Source organism: Tursiops truncatus, chromosome X (genome assembly GCF_011762595.2).
Source record: "Tursiops truncatus isolate mTurTru1 chromosome X, mTurTru1.mat.Y, whole genome shotgun sequence".
Classification (NCBI taxonomy): domain Eukaryota; kingdom Metazoa; phylum Chordata; class Mammalia; order Artiodactyla; family Delphinidae; genus Tursiops; species Tursiops truncatus.
Window position 1 is genome coordinate 58,942,937 of NC_047055.1, and position 20,761 is coordinate 58,963,697.

The 20,761-nt window shown below is 36.1% G+C and overlaps 1 protein-coding gene across 1 annotated transcript in view; it reads left to right on the forward strand.

The window, feature by feature from the left end:
- Positions 1-20,761, forward strand: part of HDX (highly divergent homeobox) — a 194,226-nt gene that overhangs the window by 60,045 nt on the left and 113,420 nt on the right. Inside the window, exon 4 of the mRNA XM_019932136.3 lies at positions 20,475-20,528. Within this exon, the coding sequence (XP_019787695.1) occupies positions 20,475-20,528 (54 nt within the window). The remainder of the gene's footprint in view (positions 1-20,474; positions 20,529-20,761) is intronic.

Below are 20,761 nucleotides of genomic sequence, written 5' to 3' on the forward strand. Positions count from 1 at the left end.
ATACTTTTACATGTACCTGTCCAGTTTTCCCAGCACCACTTATTGAAGAGGCTGTTCTTTCTCCACTGGACATTCCTGCCTCCTTTATCAAAGATAAGATGACCATATGTGCATGCGTTTATCTCTGGGCTTTCTCTCCTGTTCCATTGGTGTATATTTCTGTTTTTGTGCCAGTACCATACTGTCTTGATTACTGTAGCTGTGCAATATAGCCTGAAGTTAGGAAGCCTGATTTTTCCAGCTCCGTTTTACATTCTCAAGATTGCTTTGGCTATTCAGGGTCTTTTGTGTTTCCATACAAATTGTGAAATTTTTTGTTCTAGTTCTGTGAAAAATGCCAGTGTTATGATATGTTTGATAGGGATTGCATTGAATCTGTTGATTGCTTTTGGTAGTAGAGTCATTTTCACAATGTTGATTCTTCCAATCCAAGGACATGGTATTTCTCTCCATCTATTTGTATCGTCTTTAGTTTCTTTCATCAGTGTCTTATAATTTTCTGCATACAGGTCTTTTGTCTCCTTAGGTAGATTTATTCCTAGATATTTTATTCTCTTTATTTCAGTGGTAAATGGGAGTGTTTTCTTGATTTCACTTTCAGATTTTTCATCATTAGTGTATAGGAATGCCAGAGATTTCTGTGCATTAATTTTTATCCTGCTACTTTACCAAATTCATTGATTAGCTCTACTATATATCTGGTAGCATCTTTAGCATTGTCTATGAATAGTATAATGTCATCTGAAAACAGTTACATCTTTACTTCATTTCTGATTTGGATTCCTTTGATTTCCTTTTCTTCTCTGATTGCTGTGGCTGAAACTACCAAAACTATGTTGAATAAGTGTGGTGAGAGTAGGCAACCTTGTCTTGTTCCTGATATTAGTGGAAATGCTTTCAGTTTTTCACCATTGAGGATGATGTTGGCTGTGGGTTTGTCATATATGGCCTTTATTATGTTGAGGAAAGTTCCCTCTATGTCTACTTTCTGGAGGGTTTTATCATAAATGGGTGTTGAATTTTGTTGAAAGCTTTCTCTGCATCTATTGAGATGATCACATGGTTTTGTTCCTTCAATTTTTTAATAAGGTGTATCACATTGATTGATTTGCATATACTGAAGAATCCTTGCATTCCTGGAATAAACCCCACGTGATCATGGTGTATGATCCTTTTCATGTGCTTTTGGATTCTGTTTGCTAGTATTTTGTTGAGGATTTTTGCAACTATGTTCATCAGTGATATTGGCCTGTAGTTTTTTTTCTCTGTGACATCCTTGTGTGGTTTTGGTATAAGGGTGATGGTGGCCTTGTAGAATGAGTTTGGGCGTGTTCCTCCCTCTGCTATACTTTGGAAGAGTTTGAGAAGGGTAGGTTTGCTCTTCACTAAATGTTTGATAAAATTCGCCTGTGAAGCCATCTGGTCCTGGGCTTTTGTTTTTTGGAAGATTTTTAATCACAGTTTCAATTTCAGTACTTGAGATTGGTCTGTTCATATTTTCTATTTCTTCCTGATTCAGTCTTGGCAGGTTGTGCATTTCTAAGAATTTGTCCATTTCTTCCAGGTTGTCCATTCTATTGGCATAGAGTTGTTTGTAGTATTCTCTCATGATCTTTGTTATTTCTGCAGTGTCATTTGTTACTTCTCCTTTTTCATTTCTGATTCTATTGGTTTGAGTCTTCACCCTTATTTTGTTGATGAGTCTGGCTAATGGTTAATCAATTTTGTTTATCTTCTCAAAGAACCAAGTTTTAGTTTTATTGATCTTTGCTATAATTTCCTTCATTTCTTTTTCATTTATTTCTGATCTGATCTTTATGATTTCTGTCTTTCTGCTAATTTGGGGGTTTTTTTTTTGTTCTTCTTTCTCTAATTGCTTTATGTGCAAGGTTAGGTTGTTTATTCGATATGTTTCATGTTTATTAAGGTAGGATTGTATTGCAATAACCTTCCCTCTTAGAACTGCTTTTGCTGCATCCCATAGATTTTGGGTCCTGTCTCTACTGTCATTTGTTTCTAGGCATTTTTTGATTTTCTCGTTGATTTCTTCAGTGATCACTTCGTTATTATGTAGTGTATTGTTTAGTCTCCATGTGTTTGTATTTCCTTACAGATCTTTTCCTGTCATTGATATGTAGTCTCATAGCATTGTGGTCGGAAAAGATACTTGATACAATTTAAATTTTCTTAAATTTACCAAGGCTTGATTTGTGACCCAGGATATGAGCAATCCTGGAGAATGTTCCATCAGCACTTGAGAAAAATGTGTATTGTGTTGTTTTTGGATGGAATGTCCTATAAATATCAATTAAGTCCATCTTGTTTAATGTATTATTTAAAGCTTATGTTTCCTTATTTATTTTCATTTTGGATGGTCTCTCCATTGGTGAAAGTGGGGTGTTAAAGTCCCCTACTATGAATGTGTTACTGTCAATTTCCCCTTTTATGGCTGTTAGTATTTGCCTTATGTATTGAGGTGCTCCTATGTTGGGTGCATAAATATTTACAATTGTTATATCTTCTTCTTGGATTGATCCCTTGATCATTATGTAGTGTGCTTCTTTGTCTCTTCTAATAGTCTTTATTTTAAAGTCTATTTTTTCTGATATGAGAATTGCTACACCAGCTTTTTTTTGGTTTCCATTTGTATGGAATATCTTTTTCCATCCCCTCACTGTCAGTCTGTATGTGTATCCAGGTCTGCAGTGGGTCTCTTGTAGACAGCGTATATATAGGTCTTGTTTTTGTATCCATTCAGCCTGTCTGTGTCTTTTGGTGGGAGGATTTAATCCATTTACATTTAAGGTAATTATTGATATGTATGTTCCTATTACCATTTTCTTAAATGTTTTGGGTTCGTTGTTGTAGGTCTTTTCCTTCTATTGTGTTTCTTGCCTAGAGAAGATCCTTTAGCATTTGTTGTAAAGCTGGTTTGGTTGTGCTGAACTCTCTCAGCTTTTGCTTGTCTGTAAAGGTTTTAATTTCTCCATCAAATCTGAATGAGATCCTTGCTGGGTAGAGTAATCTTGGTAGTAGGTTTTTCTCCTTCATCACTTTAAATATGTCCTGCCACTCCCTTCTCGCTTGCAGAGTTTCTGCTTAAAGATCAGCTGTTAACCTTATGGGGATTCACTTGTGTGTTATTTGTTGTTTTTCCCTTGCTGCTTTTAATATGGTTTCTTTGTATTTAATTTTTGACAGTTTGATTAACATGTGTTTTGGCATGTTTCTTCTTGGATTTATCCTGTATGGGACTCTCTGTGCTTCCTGGACTTGATTAACTATTTCCTTTCCCATAATTGGGAATTTTTCAACTATAATCTCTTCAAATATTTTTTCAGTCCCTTTTTTTTTCTCTTCTTCTACTGGATCTCCTATAATTCGAATGTTGGTGCATTTAATATTGTCCCAGAAGTCTCTGAGACTGTCCTCAGTTCTTTTCATTGTTTTATCTTTATTCTGCTCTGCAATAGTTATTTCCACTATTTTACCTTCCATGTCACTTATCTGTTCTTCTGCCTCAGTTATTCTGCTATTGATCCCTTCCAGAGCAGTTTTTTTTTAACATCTTTATTGGGGTATAATTGCTTTACAATGGTGTGTTAGTTTCTGCTTTATAAAGAAGTGAATCAGTTATACATATACATATGCTCCCATATCTCTTCCCTTTTGTGTCTCCCTCCCTCCCACCCTCCCTATCCTACCCCTCCAGGCAGTCACAAAGCACTGAGTCCATATCCCTGTGCTATGCGGCTGCTTCCCACTAACTATCTACGTTACGTTTGTTAGTGTATATATGTCCATGCCTCTCTCTTGCCCTGTCACAGCTCACCCTTCCCCCTCCCCATATCCTCAAGTCCATTCTCCACTAGGTCTGTGTCTTTATTCCTGTCTTACCTCTAGGTTCTTCATGACATTTTTTTTCTTAAATTCCATATATATGTGTTAGCATATGGTATTTGTCTTTCTCTTTCTGACTTACTTCACTCTGTATGACAGACTCTAGGTCTATCCACCTCATTACAAATAGCTCAATTTCGTTTCTTTTTATGGCTGAGTAATATTCTATTGTATATATGTGCCACATCTTCTTTATCCATTCATCCAATGATGGGCACTTAGGTTGTTTCCATCTCTGTACTATTGTAAATAGAGCTGCAATGAACATTTTGGTACATGACTCTTTATGAATTTTGGTTTTCTCAGTGTATATGCCCAGTAGTGGGATTGCTGGGTCATTCCAGAGAAGTTTTAATTTCATTTATTGTGTTTTTCATCATTGCTTGTTTCATCTTTAGTTTTTCTAGGTCCTTGTTAAATGTTTCTTGCGCTTTCTCCATTCTGTTTCTACGATTTTGGATCATCTTTACTATCATTATTCTGAATTCTTTTTCCGGTAGACTGTCTTCTTCCTCTTCATTTGTTAGGTATGGTGGGTTTTTATCTTGCTCCTTCATCTGCAGTGTGTTTTTCTGTCTTTTCATTTTGCTTATATTACTCTGTTTGGGGTCTCCTTTTTTCAGGCTACATGTTCGTATTTACTGTTGTTTTTGGTGTCTGCCCCCAGTGGGTGATGTTGGTTCAGTGGGTTGTGTAGGCTTCCTGGTGGAGGGGACTGGTGCCTGTGTTCTGGTGCATGGGACTGAATCTTGTCTTTCTGTTGGCAGGACCAGGTCTGGTGGTGTGTTTTGGTATGTCTATGAGCTTAGTATGATTTTAGGCAACATCTCGGCTAATGGGTGGGTTTGTGTTCCTGTCTTGCTAGTTGTTTGTCATGGTGTGTTCAGCACTGGAGATTGCTGGCTGTTGTGTGGAGCTGGGTCTTAGCTTTGAGACAGAGATCTCTGGGAGAGTTCTTGCTCTATGATATTATGTGGGGCTGGGAGGTCTCTCATTGTTCAGTGTACTGAACTCAGCTCTCCCACCTCAGAGGCTCCAGCCTGACACCAGGATGGAGCACCAAGACCCTGTCAGCCACACGGAATTATCAAGATTGTGGTCACTGGCAAGTGAAATTACAAGAGAAGAGGCCCTTGCTATGCCTGGTCTTGCTGAGCAATTTTCAGTCTTCACCTCATTCTGTCAACTGGGCGACTGGGTCAGCGACACAAGGCAGGATGGGGTCCAGGAGGCACATGACTCTCAGATGGTACATGGCATAAGTGGTACAGTCGAAGGCCTTGGGTAAGGCCTGCAGCAGCCAGGACTCAGCCTCCTGTGGCTGCGGCCCCTTTGGGGTCTCCCTCCTGGCATCAAGTCACTCTCACTCCACCTTTGGTGGCCATGCAGTGTGCGAGGTGGCTCTGGCTGAGGTGGTGGAGAAGGGGACTGGTGGTGGGGGTGCTGCGGCTGAGGCTGGGGCTCCAGCCAGCAGCTCCAGGGCATAGTGACCTTAAGGAGGCTGCCGCGGTCTCTGCCTTCAATGCACAGAGATTGTGGCATGTGGTGAAGTGGGGGCTTCAGCTGTACTCTTTAAAGTTTTTAGAAATCACAACACAGATATCAGTAAGTTCTTGGGCATTCCTTAGTAGAGTCATTCTTTGGCCACATTTCCACATCTGGTATGCCTGCAGCCATTACACCCTATGCAAGCGCCGCCATCTTAGGTCTTAGATGAGCCAGTAATTTTCATATCTTCATTACTGTAAATACTACTGCTATGAACATGGGGTAAATGTGTCTTTTCATTTTAGTGTTTTCATTTCCTTTGGACATTTTCCCATAAGTGGAATTGCTGGATCATATGGTAGTTCTATTATTAATTTTTTGAGGAAACTCCATACTGTTTTCTATAGAGGTTGTATCCATTTACAATCTCTCCAGCACTGCACAAATGTTCCTTTTTTTCCACATCCATGCCAGCATTTGGTTAGCTCTTGCTTTTTGATGATGGCCATTCTTATAGACTTGAGGTGATACCTTGTTTTGGTTTTAATTTGCATTTCCCTAATGACTAGTGAAGTTGAGCATTTTTTTTATGTACCTGGTGGGCTTTTATATATCTTCTTTGGAGAAATGTCTACTCGGGTCTTTTGCCCACGCCTTAATTGGGTTACTTGGGTTTTAGCTATTAAGTTGTATGTGTTCTTTATACACTAGGGATATTAACCTCTTCTCAGCTATATGGTTTACAAACATTTTTTTTCCCACTCCATAGTTTGCCTTTTCACTTTGTGGATAATTCTTTTGCTGTGCAGCAGCTTTTTAGTTTGATGTAGTCCCACTTGTTTATTTTTTATTTTGTTGCTTGTGCTTTAGGTGTCATATATAAAAAAAATGTTGCCAAGATCCATGTCAGGAGAATTTTTCCTGTTTTCTTGTAGGGGTCTTATGGCTTCTGGTTTTACATTTAAGACCATTTTCAGTTAATTCTTGTCAGTGTGTTAGATAGGGGTCTAGTTTCATTCTTTTGCATGTGAAATCCAATTTTCCAAGCACCATTTATTGGACTGTCTTTTCTCCATTGCATACTCTTGGCCCCCTTGCCAAATATTAGTTGACCATAAATGCTTTGGCTTATTTCTGTTATCAAATGAAATATTCTGTATATATCTGTTAAAACCATTTTGTCTACAGTATTGGTTAAATCCTCTGCTTCTATATTGATATTCTTCCTGAATGACCTATTCCTTTTGGAAAGTAGGGTATTAAAGTCCCCAACTATTCTTGCATTGCTGTTTATCTCTTCTTTTACTTCTGTTAGTGTTTGCTTTATATATTTAGGTGCTCCAAAGTTGGGTGCATACATATTTATAATCATTATAGTTTCTTGATAGGTTGAACCTTTTATCATTATATAATGACTTTCATTTTCCCTTTTACCAATTTCATTTTAAAGTCTACTTTTCCTATTATAAGTATAGCTACCCCTGCTTTCTTTTGTTTACCATTTGCTTGAAATGTCTTTTCCCATCCCTTCACTGTAAGTCTATGTGTGTGTCTAAGGCTAAACTGAGGGTCTTGTAAGTTATCAGTGGATCTTGTTCTTTCATCCTTTCAGTCATTCTGTTTCTTTTGATTGGAAATTTAATCCATTTACATTTAAATTCATTATTGATAATCAAGGACTTAGTATTGCCAGTTGCTAATTATTTTCTGGCTGTTTTGTAGATCCATTGTTCCTTGTTTCTTATCCTGATGTTTTTTTTAATGTCCTTTAGTATCAGTATGCCTTGATTTATTATGTTCTTTTTTTGTAATTACTACATGATCTTTCCATTCTGGTTACTATAAGACTTACATAAAACATCTTAAAATTGTAACACCCTATTTTTAATTGATAACAACTTAACTTCAATAGCATTCCTAAACTTTATACTTTTTATTGAAGTATAGATCATTTACAGTATTATATTAGTTTCAGGTGTACAACCTCATGATTCAATATTTCTATAGATTGTACTCCATTTAAAGTTATTACAAAATAATGGCTATATTTCTCTGTGCTGTACAATATATCCTTGTTCCTTATCTGTTTTATACATAGTAGTTTGTATCTCTTAATCTAATACCCTTATTTTTCCTGTACCTCCTTTCCTCTCCCCATTGGTAACCACTAGTTTGCTTTTTTATCTATGAATCTGTTTCTGTTTTGTTATATATATTTGTTTTATTTTTTATATTCCACATATAAGTGATGACATAGATTATTTGTATTTCTCTTTCTGACATTTCATTAAACATAATACTCTCTAGGTCCATCCATGCTGTTACAAATGGCAGAATTTTATTCTTCTTTATGGCTGAGTAATATTACATTTTAATATTCCATTCCATCCACATCTTCTTTTTCCATTCATCTGTTCATGGACACTTAGGTTGTTTCCATAACTTGGCTAATGTAAATAATGCCGCTATGAACATTGGAGTGCATGTATCTTTTCAAATTAGTGTTTTCATATTCTTTGGATATATATACAGGAGTGTTAGTTCTATTTTTAGTTTTTTAGGAACCTCCATACTGTTTTCCATAATGGCTGCGCTTTACACTTTTAATTCTCCTCCAACTGACATTTTAGGCTATAGACATTATACTTTACATAGTTTTATATTACACAACCAGTAACAAATTATTATAGTTATGGTTAATTTTTACTGTCTCTATTTTTTAACTTTTAAACTACAGTTGTATGTGAATTATACACTACCATTACCATATTACAGAATCTAACTTTGACTATATCTTTACCACTTGCAGTGAGTTTTATGCTACCTTTGTACATTTTTATGATGTTAATTAGTGTCTTTTAACTTCCACTCAAAGAACTCCCCCTAGCATTTTGTTCTAAGGCAAGTCTAGTGAAATCCCTCAGCTTTCGTTTATTCAAGAAAATATTTTTTCTTCATTTCTGAAGGATAGCATTGTCAGATATAGAATTCTTGGCTGACAGGTTATTTCTCTCAATATTTTGAATATATCATCCCATTCTTTTCTAGGCTGAAGTTTCTGTTGAGAAATCTGCCTTTAGTCTTATGGGGGTTTCCTTGTATATAACTTCCCTCTTCTCTTTTGCTACTTTCAAAATATTCTCCTTCTGGAATTCCCATAATATATTCTTTTTCATTGTGTCATATAAATTATTTGGGCTTTCTTCATTCTTTTAAATTCTTTTTTTGTTTTTGCTTCTCTGACTGGATAATTTAAAATGTCTTCCCGGTCTTCTAGGTCACTGAATCTTTCTTTTGTGTGATCAAGTCTTCCTTTGAAGCTCTCTATTGAATTCTTCAGTCACTGTAATTTGCGTCTCTAAGGTTAATTGTTGTTGTTGTTTTCTTATTGTTTCTGTTTCTTTGTAATTCATTTTGTTTATGTTCTGTTTTTCTAATTTCATTTGTACATATGTTTCTGTAGTTCACTAAACTTCTCTAAGAACATTATTCTGAATTCTTTGTATGAAAAGTCAAAGATTTCCATTTCTTTAGCACAGTTATTGGAGTTTTATTAGTTCCTTTTGAAGGTATTGTGTTTACCTGGTATTTTATGACTGTTGATTCTTTGGTATCTGCACATTTGAGTAAGTTGTGTCTTTCAGACTTTACAGGTTCTCTCTGGCAGAGACAGTTCTTCACCAGTCACCTCAGGTTGGGTTTCTGGATGTGTCTGCTGGTTATGTCCTCAGACAGGTGGTAGAGCTTGCTATCAGGGTCTATTTTTAGGTGAGGCCACTGACCAAGCTTTTTGTTTGGGTGGGATGCAGCTGGCCGAGAATGGTTGTATAGTACTGCTGGCTTGGTTTCCTAACCAAGTGAGGCTGTAGGATATAACAGCTCTGCAGTTGTCTGTATTCTCTGGACAGGCTTACTAGATAGTCAGATCTAGGTACTATACTCAGTAGTTGGTGAGGCTATGAATTTGATTCTCTGCCCTGGCAGGGCAGCAGGATAGCACCAAGGGCCTATACAGCTCATTCTTTGGGGAACAGAATCATGCCAGAGTGTGCACTGAATTCCCTGGTCAGATGAGTCCTGTGGTTTTGCTTTGCAGATGGGGAAGCCATGGGTTGTGCTCTCTTTGAGTGCCACTGTGCACGGGGCTGTTGAATTAGCTGTGTAGCTTTCTGTGTACTCTCATTAAGTTCCTTGATTGGGCAGACTGAGAGCTGTGAACAGGACTATGAGTTCATTTCCCTACCTGTGGGTAGCTGGAGAAACAGCTCCAAAGCTGGTAAAGCTCTTTGTTTTTGGTCTTGACTCAAGGTAACCCACTCTGTCAAGTTCCCTGGCTGAATGGGACCATTGGCTTTGCTCTGTTGATGATCAATTCTGCCTGCTGGACTCTCCACCCATTGTTGGGCTCTCCAGGTGTCTTGGCCAGGTTTTCTTGTTGGGCAGGACAGAGAGGTACACTCAGCAGTGAGCAGGCTTGTTAACTAGCTCCCCTGCCTGGGAAGAACAGGAGGGCCAGCCCCAAGAAGGCTCTCAGGTATTCTGGGTCAGGGTCTCTTGTCTTGAGGGGCCTGGAGCTATACTTAGCAAAGGGTGGAGCTAGAATTAACTCCCCTGCCTGGGCAGAACAGGTAAACTGACTCCAAGCTAGGCAAGGCTCTTTATTTGTCATCTTGAATCAGCTGACCCCCTCGTCAAGTCTTCTGGCTGAACGGTGCCCCTAGGTTTTCTCTGTGGGTTATCAGTTCTGCCTGCCATACTCTGCTTGAGTGTTGTTGGACTATGTAGTTTTCAGGTCTTCTGACCAGCCTTTCTGATCAGGTGGGGCTGGGAGCTATGCTCAACAGTAGATTGGGCTATGACTCAGCTACCCTGCCTGAGTCGGGGAAGACCAGGCTCCAGGATGGGAATGCTCTTCCTTTTAGGACCAAAATCAGGCAGACCTGCACCCTGTCAAGTTCCCTGGTCAGACTATGCCATTGACTTGGCTTTGCAGATGAGCAAAGCCACTGTTTGGAGCCACTACTTGGGTGTTCCAGGTAGGAACTTGGTCTACAAAGATTCAAGTTCTGGTTGTTGCTAGCCTCTCCCCTTTCCTCCATCACAATCAGATTCATAGTGGTCAAGCCCCACAAATTACCCCATAATCCCTGTAGGATAGACCAGAGTGGGGAATACCAAGAAGTGACCCACAATGCAGGGGATGCTGGATGTCTACCCTGAGTGCTGTCTTTCCACTGGAAGAACTGTAGACTCAGAGGAAACCTCTTGGTGTGGTGCTGTGTCAGCTTGGGGGAGGGGCAATGTGGTCAGCATGTAGCCGTTCCTCTTACCATTCTAATGTGGTCTGTCTTGTTCTCTGTGGTGCAAGGGGCTGCTCCATCCTCACTGCAGTGTTCTAAGATTTTCTCTGTGATGTCTTGTCCAGTAATAGTTGTTATTTGTTCTTGTGAGAGGGAGCAAAGTCAGGAAAGACTTATGTCCCATCTTAGTGGCTTCACTCCTGATTAGTTTTTATATGTTGAACCAACCATAAACTCTTGGGATAAGCCCCAGTGGGTCATTGTGAATAATCTTTTTAAATGTTTTTTTCTATGCCCATTGAGGTTATCATGTGATTTTTGTCCATTATTCTAGGAATATGATATATTATGTTAATTGATTTTTAGATGTTCAGTCAACTTTGCATTCCTGGGATAAATTTCACTTAAACATGGTGTAAATCCTTTTTACATGTTGCTGGATTTTGTTTGCTTCTATTTTGTTGAAGATTTCTTGGGGTATATTCATAAGAGATATTGGCTTATAGCTTTCTTTATTATAATACTTTGGTTTGATATCAGGGCAATACTGGCCTCATAGAATGAGTTGTGAAGTGTTCTCTCCTGATTTTTGGATTAGTTTGTAAAGAATTGTTATTAATTCTTTAAATGCTTGGTAGAATTCACCAATGAAGCCATCTTAGCTGGGACTTTTTTTTTTTTTTTCGCGGTACACGGGCCTCTCACTGTTGCGGCCTCTCCCGTTGTGGAGCACAGGCTCCGGATGCTCAGGCTCAGCGGCCATGGCTCACAGGCCCAGTCGCTCCGTAGCATGTGGGATCCTCCTGGACCAGGGCACAAACCCGTGTCCCCTGCATCGGCAGGCAGACCCTCAACCACTGCGCCACCAGGGAAGCCCGCTGAGACTTCTTTGTTGGAGATTTTGGTATTACAATTTTTTTATTTGTTTAAGCCCATTCAGATTTTCTATTTGTTCTTGGATCACTTTGGGGATTTTAGGTCTTTCTAGATATCTATTTTGGATAAGTTATCTAGTTTGTTAGCATAAGGGTTTTCATAGTTTCCCTTTTCATGTTTTAAATGTTTCTAAGTTTGGTAGAGAGTGCCTTCTTTCATTCCTAATTTTAGTAATTTGTGTTCCTCATTTCTCTTTCCTTTTCCTTTGGTTAGTGTATTAATTTCCTAGAGTTTCTATAGCAAATAACCACAAATTGAGTGGCTTACATCAGTAGAAACTTATTCTCTCACCGTTCTGGAGTCAAGAAATCTGCAATCAAGGGGTCATTAGGGTCATACTCCCTCTGATGGCTCAAGGGGGGAATACTTCCTTGCCTCTTTCAATTTCTTGTGGCTCCAGGTATTCTTTTACTTGTAACTGCATAATTCCAATCTATGCCTCCATCTTCACATGACCTTTTCTCATCTCTTCTCTTCTTTCTCTTGTAAGGATACTAGTCCTTGGATTTAGAGTCCACCTGAATAACCTGGGATGATCACACCTCAAGATCCTTAACTTAATTACATCTTCAAAGGCCCTCATTCCAAATAAAGTCACATTCATAGATTCCAGTGGTTAAGACATGGACATATCTTTTTGAGAGTCACCAGTCAACATACTACAGTCAATCTGCCTGAACTTTTTAAATGTATTGCTCTTTTAAAAAAATTTGTTTTCATTGATTTTTCTATTGTTTTTCTTCCAGTCTCTTTTGTATTTTTTTCTCTTCTTATACTTTCATTTCCTCCCTACTCCATTCTTTCCTTTAATTTGATCCTCCTTTGCCTTTTTAAAATCAGATTGCTTCTGTATTGTTGTAGATTGTAAGGGTTCTTTATATATTCTATATATTAACTCCTTATTGGATATATGATTTACAAATATTTTCTGCCATTTCATTGGTTACCTTTTTGTTCTACTGATAGTATCCTTTTGATTCACAAAAGTGTTTAATTTTGATCTGGTTCAATTTATCTAGTTTTTATTTTGTTCTTATGTTTTTGGTGTCATATCTAAGAAATCATTTGCCAAATCCAATATCAGGAAGCTGTTCTATTTTCTTCTAAAAAGTTTATAGTTTTAGCTTTTATGTTTAAGCCTTTGTCCCATTTGAGCTAATTCTGTATATGGTGTAAGGTAAGGTTCCTTAGATCTATAGTGAGTCTGTTGTAGACAGACTATGGTTGGATACTGTTTTTTTAATCCATTCTTCTAATCTGTCTTTTAATTGGGAAAGTCAATCCAATTACATTTAAAGTAATTACTGATAGTGAAGGACTTACTATTGCCATTATGTTACTTATTTTCTGAATGCCTTAAATATTTTTGTCCCTCATTTCCTCCATTACTACTTTCCTTCCTGTTTAACTGTCTTTTTTATAGTAACTCTTTTTGGTTCCTTTCTCATTTCCTTTTGTATATTTTCTATACATGTTTTCTTTGTGTTTACCATGGGGGTTACATATAATGTCTTAAAGTTATAACAATCTATTTTAAATTGATAGTAACAACTTCAATTGCATACAAAAACTTTAATCCTTTACAGTTCTGTCCTACCATTTTACTGATATCACAACTTACATTTTTATATATTGTGTACCCATTAACAGATTTATAATTATTTCATGCCTTCATCTTTAAATTCCTGTAGAAAAATGAAAAGTGGAATTACAAACCAAACGTTACATTAATACTTGTTTTTATATTTGTCCATGTATTTACCTTTACTGGAGAAATTTATAATTTCATATGGCTTCAATTTAATGTCTAGTGTCCTTTCATTTCAACTTGAAGGACTCCCTTTAGCATTTCTTGCAGAGCATATTTAGTGGTAATAAACTCACTCAACTTATATTTATCTAGAAATGTCTTAATTTCTCCTTCATTTTTATTTTTATTTTTGTGGTACGCGGGCCTCTTACTGCTGTGGCTTCTCCCGCTGCGGAGCACAGGCTCAGCGGCCATGGCTCACGGGCCCAGTGGCTCCATAACATGTGGGATCTTCCCAGACAGGGGCACGAACCTGTATCCCCTGCATCGGCAGGTGAACTCTCAACCATTGTGCCACCAGGGAAGCCCTCTCCTTCATTTCTGAAGGACAGTTTCCTAGATATATAATTCTCAGCTGATAATTTTTTCTTTTACCACTTTAAATATATTATCCAACTTCCTTCTTGCCTGCAAGCTTTCTGCTATGAAATCCCCATATAATCTTATTGAGAATCCCCTGTATGTGATGAGTCACTTTTGCTGCTTCCAGTACTCTTTCACTGTCCTTGTCTTTTGACAGTTTGATTATAATGTGTCTCTGTGTGGAATTCTTTGTGTTTATCCTACTTGGAGTTTTTTAAACTGCTTGGATTTGTATATCAATTACTTTTCTCAAATTTAGGAAGTTTTCAGGTATTTATTCAAATCATGTTTCTGTCTCTTTGCCTTTCTCTCTTCCTTCTGGGACTTCTATAATGCATATATTGGTCTGCTTTTGATGTCCCATTAGTCTCTTAGGCCCTGTTTACATTTTTATTGATAAGAATTATTTTTCCTTTTTGCTCCTCAAACTTCATAATATGAAATGACCTCTTTTCAAGTTCATTGATCCTTTCTTCCACCTCTTTTGTCTTCTGCTGAACTCCTTCAGTTAATTTTTCCATTCAGTTACAGTATTTTCAGCTCTAAAATTTCTGTTTGGTTCCTTTATAATCTCTATTTCTGCTGATATTCTCATTTTATACATATATTGTCACCCTTATTTCTTTGTTTTTCTTTATTTCTTTGAGCAGATTTAATATAATTGTTTTAAAGTATTTGTGTAGTAAATCCAATGTTCATGTTTCTTCAGGGACATTTTCTGGACATTTATTTTGTTCTTTTGAATGGCTGATGTTTTCCTATTTCTCTGTATATTTTGTGATCTTTTTTTAAATTGGGCATTTGAATAAACCACCACTTCCCCCAGTCTTTGGGTCTGCACAGTTGAAGACTTTCACTAATTAGACTGGTGTAAAGGCTTAAGGTCTTTGTAGGCCTTTCCTGGGCATGTGTCTCCCCTGGTCCTGTGTGCATGCTTTGTACTGACTCCCCTCTGTACACAGCTACTTTTAAATATCTTTATTTCCTGAAGATTCTCATTCTTGCTTATCCTAGACCCTTAGATGATCTAGTATATTCATCAATCAGTAATCTCTTTCTCCAGGTGTATGTGGGTCTATAGTCTTCTTGCCATTTTCTTGAATCTTGCCTGATGCTTCCTGCTACTTCTCCTAGCCTGAGATCTGAGTCGTCCCACTTTTGGCTATGTGAGCTCCAAGTTAGGAGCTAAAGAGATGAATCTCTCAAGGAGCCCAAAGCCAGGTTAGAATGTTGTAAATTCTGTCTACTCTGTTCTCTTTGGTTCACATAAGGGGACTGGTGACAAGGCCAATACTTTTCCTGATCCATGTCATGCTACACAAGGAAGAGAGTGTGACACTTTTTAAAATGCTGTGAAATTTCCTACATTTTTAGTATGGCTTTTTCTTGTTGTTTATTTGCTTGGTTGCTGTAAGATATTTGACTAATTTCTACCGTGATGTTATCCTTGTCAATCTGTAGTTTTTAATTTGATGTTTCCAGGGAAGAGGGATGAGACTCTAGGTCTGCTTAAACTTTCATCTTGCTGCTGTCTCTGCTGTTTGTTTTTTAAATTACAGAGTAAGTGTATCAGTACATATAGTGTTAGTGCAACAAACAACCAGGATGTTTGATTTCTTTTAAATGCCTATGTTTTGGTTCAACATGGATCCATGTGCAAAAGCAAAGACATGAAACCATGATTCATGTTAAGAATGCTAGTCTAGCCCAGCAAGGATTGTAGCTTGGTAAGAGCTATAAATCTTTTGCTGTATTTTAAGGAACTGATCTCTGAGTATACATGTAATAAAACATTTAATTTCAGTTGTAAAAATATATGTAGAACTTAAAGCTAACATTTGACACTTTATTTTCTAAAGTTAGTAAAGAATTTTTATATTTTCTCAATTTTTTTTTACATGAGTAACATTGAGATAATATTTTAAAATATTTCAGGGGATCCAGATTTATAATTGTAAACTCCCCAGGTCCTTGGCATCAGAAGTTAATCATTCCACATAATAATTTATATTATTTTACTTATATCCTTCCATTATTTTTAACAGCCAGTATCTCTAGAATCAGTGTGGTGAAATCAGGCTTGTTATGCCATGTATGTGTACTTTTTATAATTCCATTGAAATGTCTCAGAATTCCAGTTTCTCTGATCTTAATCTCTTATGGTTTGTGAATTTTTAACTAGTAAAATTATATAGAAAAAAACAAATGCATCTTGGTTGTCAATTACAAGAATTTGTCAGGCTAGTAAACTTTTCTAAACACTAATTTCATATGACTTAATATAAGAACAATCCATATGCTTAAAAAAGGGTGTTAGTTCCTTAGCCAAAAGTAGTAATATTAAAATTTCAATTGTAAGCTTATTTAGTTTCTGAAAGCTTTTCTAGACTTGGTAGAGAGACGAGGGGGAAATATTTTTAAATAAGCCAGTACTTCTTTTCTTCTTTGCTCCAGAACACATTGTTCTCAACCAGAAACAACGAATCCCCTTCCTCCCAACTGCCTACCCTATATAATGGTCTCTTGTATATTTCCACTCTTGGCCTTTTTTGAATTATGGCAAGTGAAGCTAGTTAATAATAAAGGCACAAGTTAATTCAATCAACATATATTTATTGATTGCCTACCACACGCCCAGCAGTGTCCTCTATGCTCTATAATTCATAATTGAAAGACGTCTATGAAGCCCTGCTGATTAAAGCAGAATGCTTGATAGGTTTGATAGGTTTTAATGCTCAAGTGATACCAAAACAACTGATGGAAAGCTAAAACATTAATTTATGAATCACTTACTGATGAACTTTGCTGAGAGACATGGTTATTGTCTGAGGGTTTCAGATAATCAATTTCTCTTTAAGCATATGCTTATTAATAATATATTTAATTTTCCTGGCTTATATAAAATATAGTATATTTCAGATAAGAGCTTTGTTAGACCCATGAACTGCCCTGAAGTTTTAAAAATATAATACCTATGATATGTGTAGAATTGTCTTTCTAACAAAGATTTTTGAAATCAAACAAATGCTTTTTTGTGTATATTCTCTGTGTTACTATATAAAAATAATTAGACTAAATTGTTTTAAACATGATACTTTGTCCTTAAGAATCTCATAGTCTAGAAGAAATATTACAACAGAGTCATATGTAGGGTCTAAATCGTATAAAATGAAATATAGTAAAAATGCTTTTAAAAATTCCTTAAATCATCCACAAAAGTAACTATATGCATGCTTTCCTGTGAATGTATAACCATGTATAATAATGTGTGTATAAAAAGTATAATTAATATTCTGATATATGGTATCTATTTTAAGTATAATTTTCCATGAGAAAGGTAAGTGTTATAGTTGGATTCACAAATCTTAACTATCCATATGATGTGACTCCAGTTTACATTAAAATTAGTGTGTTACATATGTTAGTGTATCCACTTTTAGCCAAGAGAAGCAGATTTCCAACATTAGGCACTTCCTTGCATTCACATTCAAAGATGTGACTCTGCAACTCTCCATTAGTTTGAGCAGGACAGCCATTTGTGGAGGCAGTTTTATGATGGCCATAAAAAGACTATTCCAGTAATCTCCAGACTGTCTAGTTATCTTTTATCTCGTGCACAAGACCTTTCTTTAGAAATATGTTTTATATTTCTCTTCTCAATTCCTACCTCCTTTAACCTAGTTCCAAGCCTAGATTACCTCTTGCCTAAATTATTGTGAAAGTTTCCATACTTATTCAATTCATTATACATATTTAGTCACATTAATCATCCTAATGTATAAAAGTACAATTCTGACCATATAACTCATCTGCTTAAAAACTTTCAATGACTCCCCATTTTCTATAGAATTAGATATAAATGTACCTTGGCATTCATGGCCTCCACAAAGACCCTAACTCCCTTTCTAGTTCTAGCTGAATTCACCATTCCCAAACACACCCTATCCTTTTATTCCACAGTATTCATGCCATTCTTTACTCCTGGAATGCTCTTTTATTTCTATCAAGATTCTACTCATGTTTTAAGGTTCAGCTGAGATATAAATTCTCAAGTTGATGTAATTTTGCCGTGTCTTTAACTCCTATTGCACTTCATTTATTGTACCTCCCTTGTGGCACTTATCATATTTATCTTTGTATTACAATCATTCATATACCAGTCTTATCTTTCCCTCTAGATCATAGTTCTTGCCCTCCAGGAAATTATGTTTTATCCATCTTTTTGTTTCCTGTAGCACCTAAAACAGCACCTAGTACAGAGATGCCTGATAAATATTTGAAGAGAATTCAAATTGGTTACCTTGGAAAGTTATCTATACTTATTTCAATAATGTTCAATTTGTCAAAAAGTTTTTGAAGTTCTTTTACAATTGCTTTAAGGACCTGTGGGATTCTTATAAGTGCTTTCAGTGGTGACAAACATTTCAGGGAAAATTTGATTTTGGAAAATAGAATTCATTCTGAGACACGTTTAGTGAATAATATGGATGTTCAATCTGAGCTGTTATATTTTCAGTTAAAACAAAGAGAATATGAATGAGACAGAATATCTAGGTGAGTCATGAACTAACAACTCCAAAAGAAAAGTTCCCAAAGTGCTTTCAACAATAGCAACATCACTGTAATGACTTTATAACTTCCAAAGATTTTTATTTTGAAACACAAAGTACTCATTTGGATATGTAAATTCTAATATATTTGTTAAATTAGTCTTGTCTTGTAGATTCATTTTGCAGTTTTCCAAACCAGGGTGTTGAAAAGTGTGTTTGGAACTTAAATATCACTTAAATGATAAGTATATTTTCCGACTCATTTTAAATACTGTATTTTATAGCTTCTGGTGAGGGAGAAACCTTCTCATCATTCTCGCACCAAAGAAAACATTCCAAATTTGAGGGAAACATTTATACAGTACTATGATTCAAAAAAGCCTACAAATTTAGCTACTATGCTTGGCCATTCTTAAGTTTTAGCAGAAACATAAGGAACTGAAGAATAGATTTAAAGTAAATAATAGAGGGTAGTTGAATATAGCATTTGAGTATCATGTAACTGGTGTCACAGAATTATAAAACAAAAAAATGAAACTTCATCTCTTCCCAAATACATGGAATTTATAATATTTGTATGTTAAGGTGTTTATAGGAGTCTTCCATTTTCTTGGTTACATACAACTGATTTAATCAAGAAACCACATTTTATATTCTTAAAATATATAAGGTCCATGTTTAAAGAAATTCAATTACCATGTTTATTATGTGTATCATTGTTATGGTTTCATGTTAACTTTTTATTAGTTACTAGTTTATGGGGTGGTTGCAATGCATTTGGTTTAACATGTTTTCTCTAGCAACTTTACATAATCAGTTTTAAAATATCCTCACTAATAGATGGAAGTATGTGCACAAATATTCCAAAATAGTTGGATATCTCTATTCTTTCAAGAGTATATTATGTGATTATTTTAGCAGATTTACCTCCTTCATTGAGACTAGCAGTCAATTTACTTTGCAAACATTGTATCATATACCAAGTATTAGTGGGAGGACAAGAAGTATACTTTTTAAAGAATTTTTCTGTAGAAATTTTCTCTTCACTCTTGTTCACCATTTAAAAAAATCAATTATTCAAACCTTCTCATGACCCTCAAGGATTCTAGTTAATTGTCATTTTACCATAATGGGATTTTAACTTTAGTAAAAATTTTCCTTACAACTATTATTTGGAGTTTATATCATTTTTAGCCTGTCCCTACCATACTGATGCATTTTGAACTCAAAGTAAAATGGAAGGTCTGGTGGCCAGGGACAGTATTCTTTTACCTGAAATTTGAATAATTGAGGATATTACTCTACTATTTACTTTGACTGTTTGATCATCACTTCTTATCAGTAAGCATAATACAAATTAATTGGCCATCACTGAATATAATTTATCAAAGCCAATAAACGTTTGATTGAATACCACATTCCCACCACCACTACCACTTAGCAAGGCTGATTTGACTTGTCGGTCTCTCAGGAAGCACATGTTTGGAAGGGGAGGAGAGGGCAAAGTGAGAGTATGGAGTACTCCCCAATTCTTGTGTGTCCCAGGAAAAGGTATGGTTAAGTCCAGACTAACCTGAGCCATAGCTCACAGAAGCACCTTGATCTCTTTAAACACTCCCCAGAATCCTATGAGAGTAGCATCTATCTCCTTGAGCAGCAATGCTGGTGTAATAAGGTGTTACTAGCTATTCACCTTAGTAGTTTCTATGTAAAAAGGGACTTGCAGTTATGTAAGATGAATAAACCTAGAGAGCTAATATACAGTATGATGACTATAGTTAATTATTTAATTATTGTAACATTTATTCCACAGAACACTGCATTTTTATTATAATAATTTTATTGTCCATAGATTTCCAAACCTTCCAAACTGGGTACTTCTAGGCCCGAAAAATGTCTTCAAAATTTTCTTGAATTTTCAGAGCAACTGCACTACTTCTTGAATTTTCCCACAAAGGAAAGCCTTTTAAATCTCTTGCTTTCAATAAGGTAACAGCATTGTCCACATGGGAGATATGCTCTGAATGCAGACCTATCTTGACATCTTGTATGAATTCTTTGGTGTTGATCAGCATTCCAATAGTGTCAATGCATACCTTACTGAGATTCCATTTGTTGTTTCCACAGATTTCAGGAAACCTTACTGTGCCTTGGATTACAGGGTGTTCTAGAAAAAGAGCAGTAAGTAATCTTTCATTTAAAGCAGCAAATGGGTTTCCCCTGTCTCCTTAGTAAGAATGCCATTGAGAAAGTTGTTATGATATTTGTAAAGTTGACAAAACTGCACTTCAATAAGTTAATTAACCTCGAAGGACATATTTTGAGATTATAATATTTATATACACTAAAAAGATAACCTTAAATAAAATGCAGTAACCAGCACATTGTATAATCTTTGAGCAGATTTTTGTAGT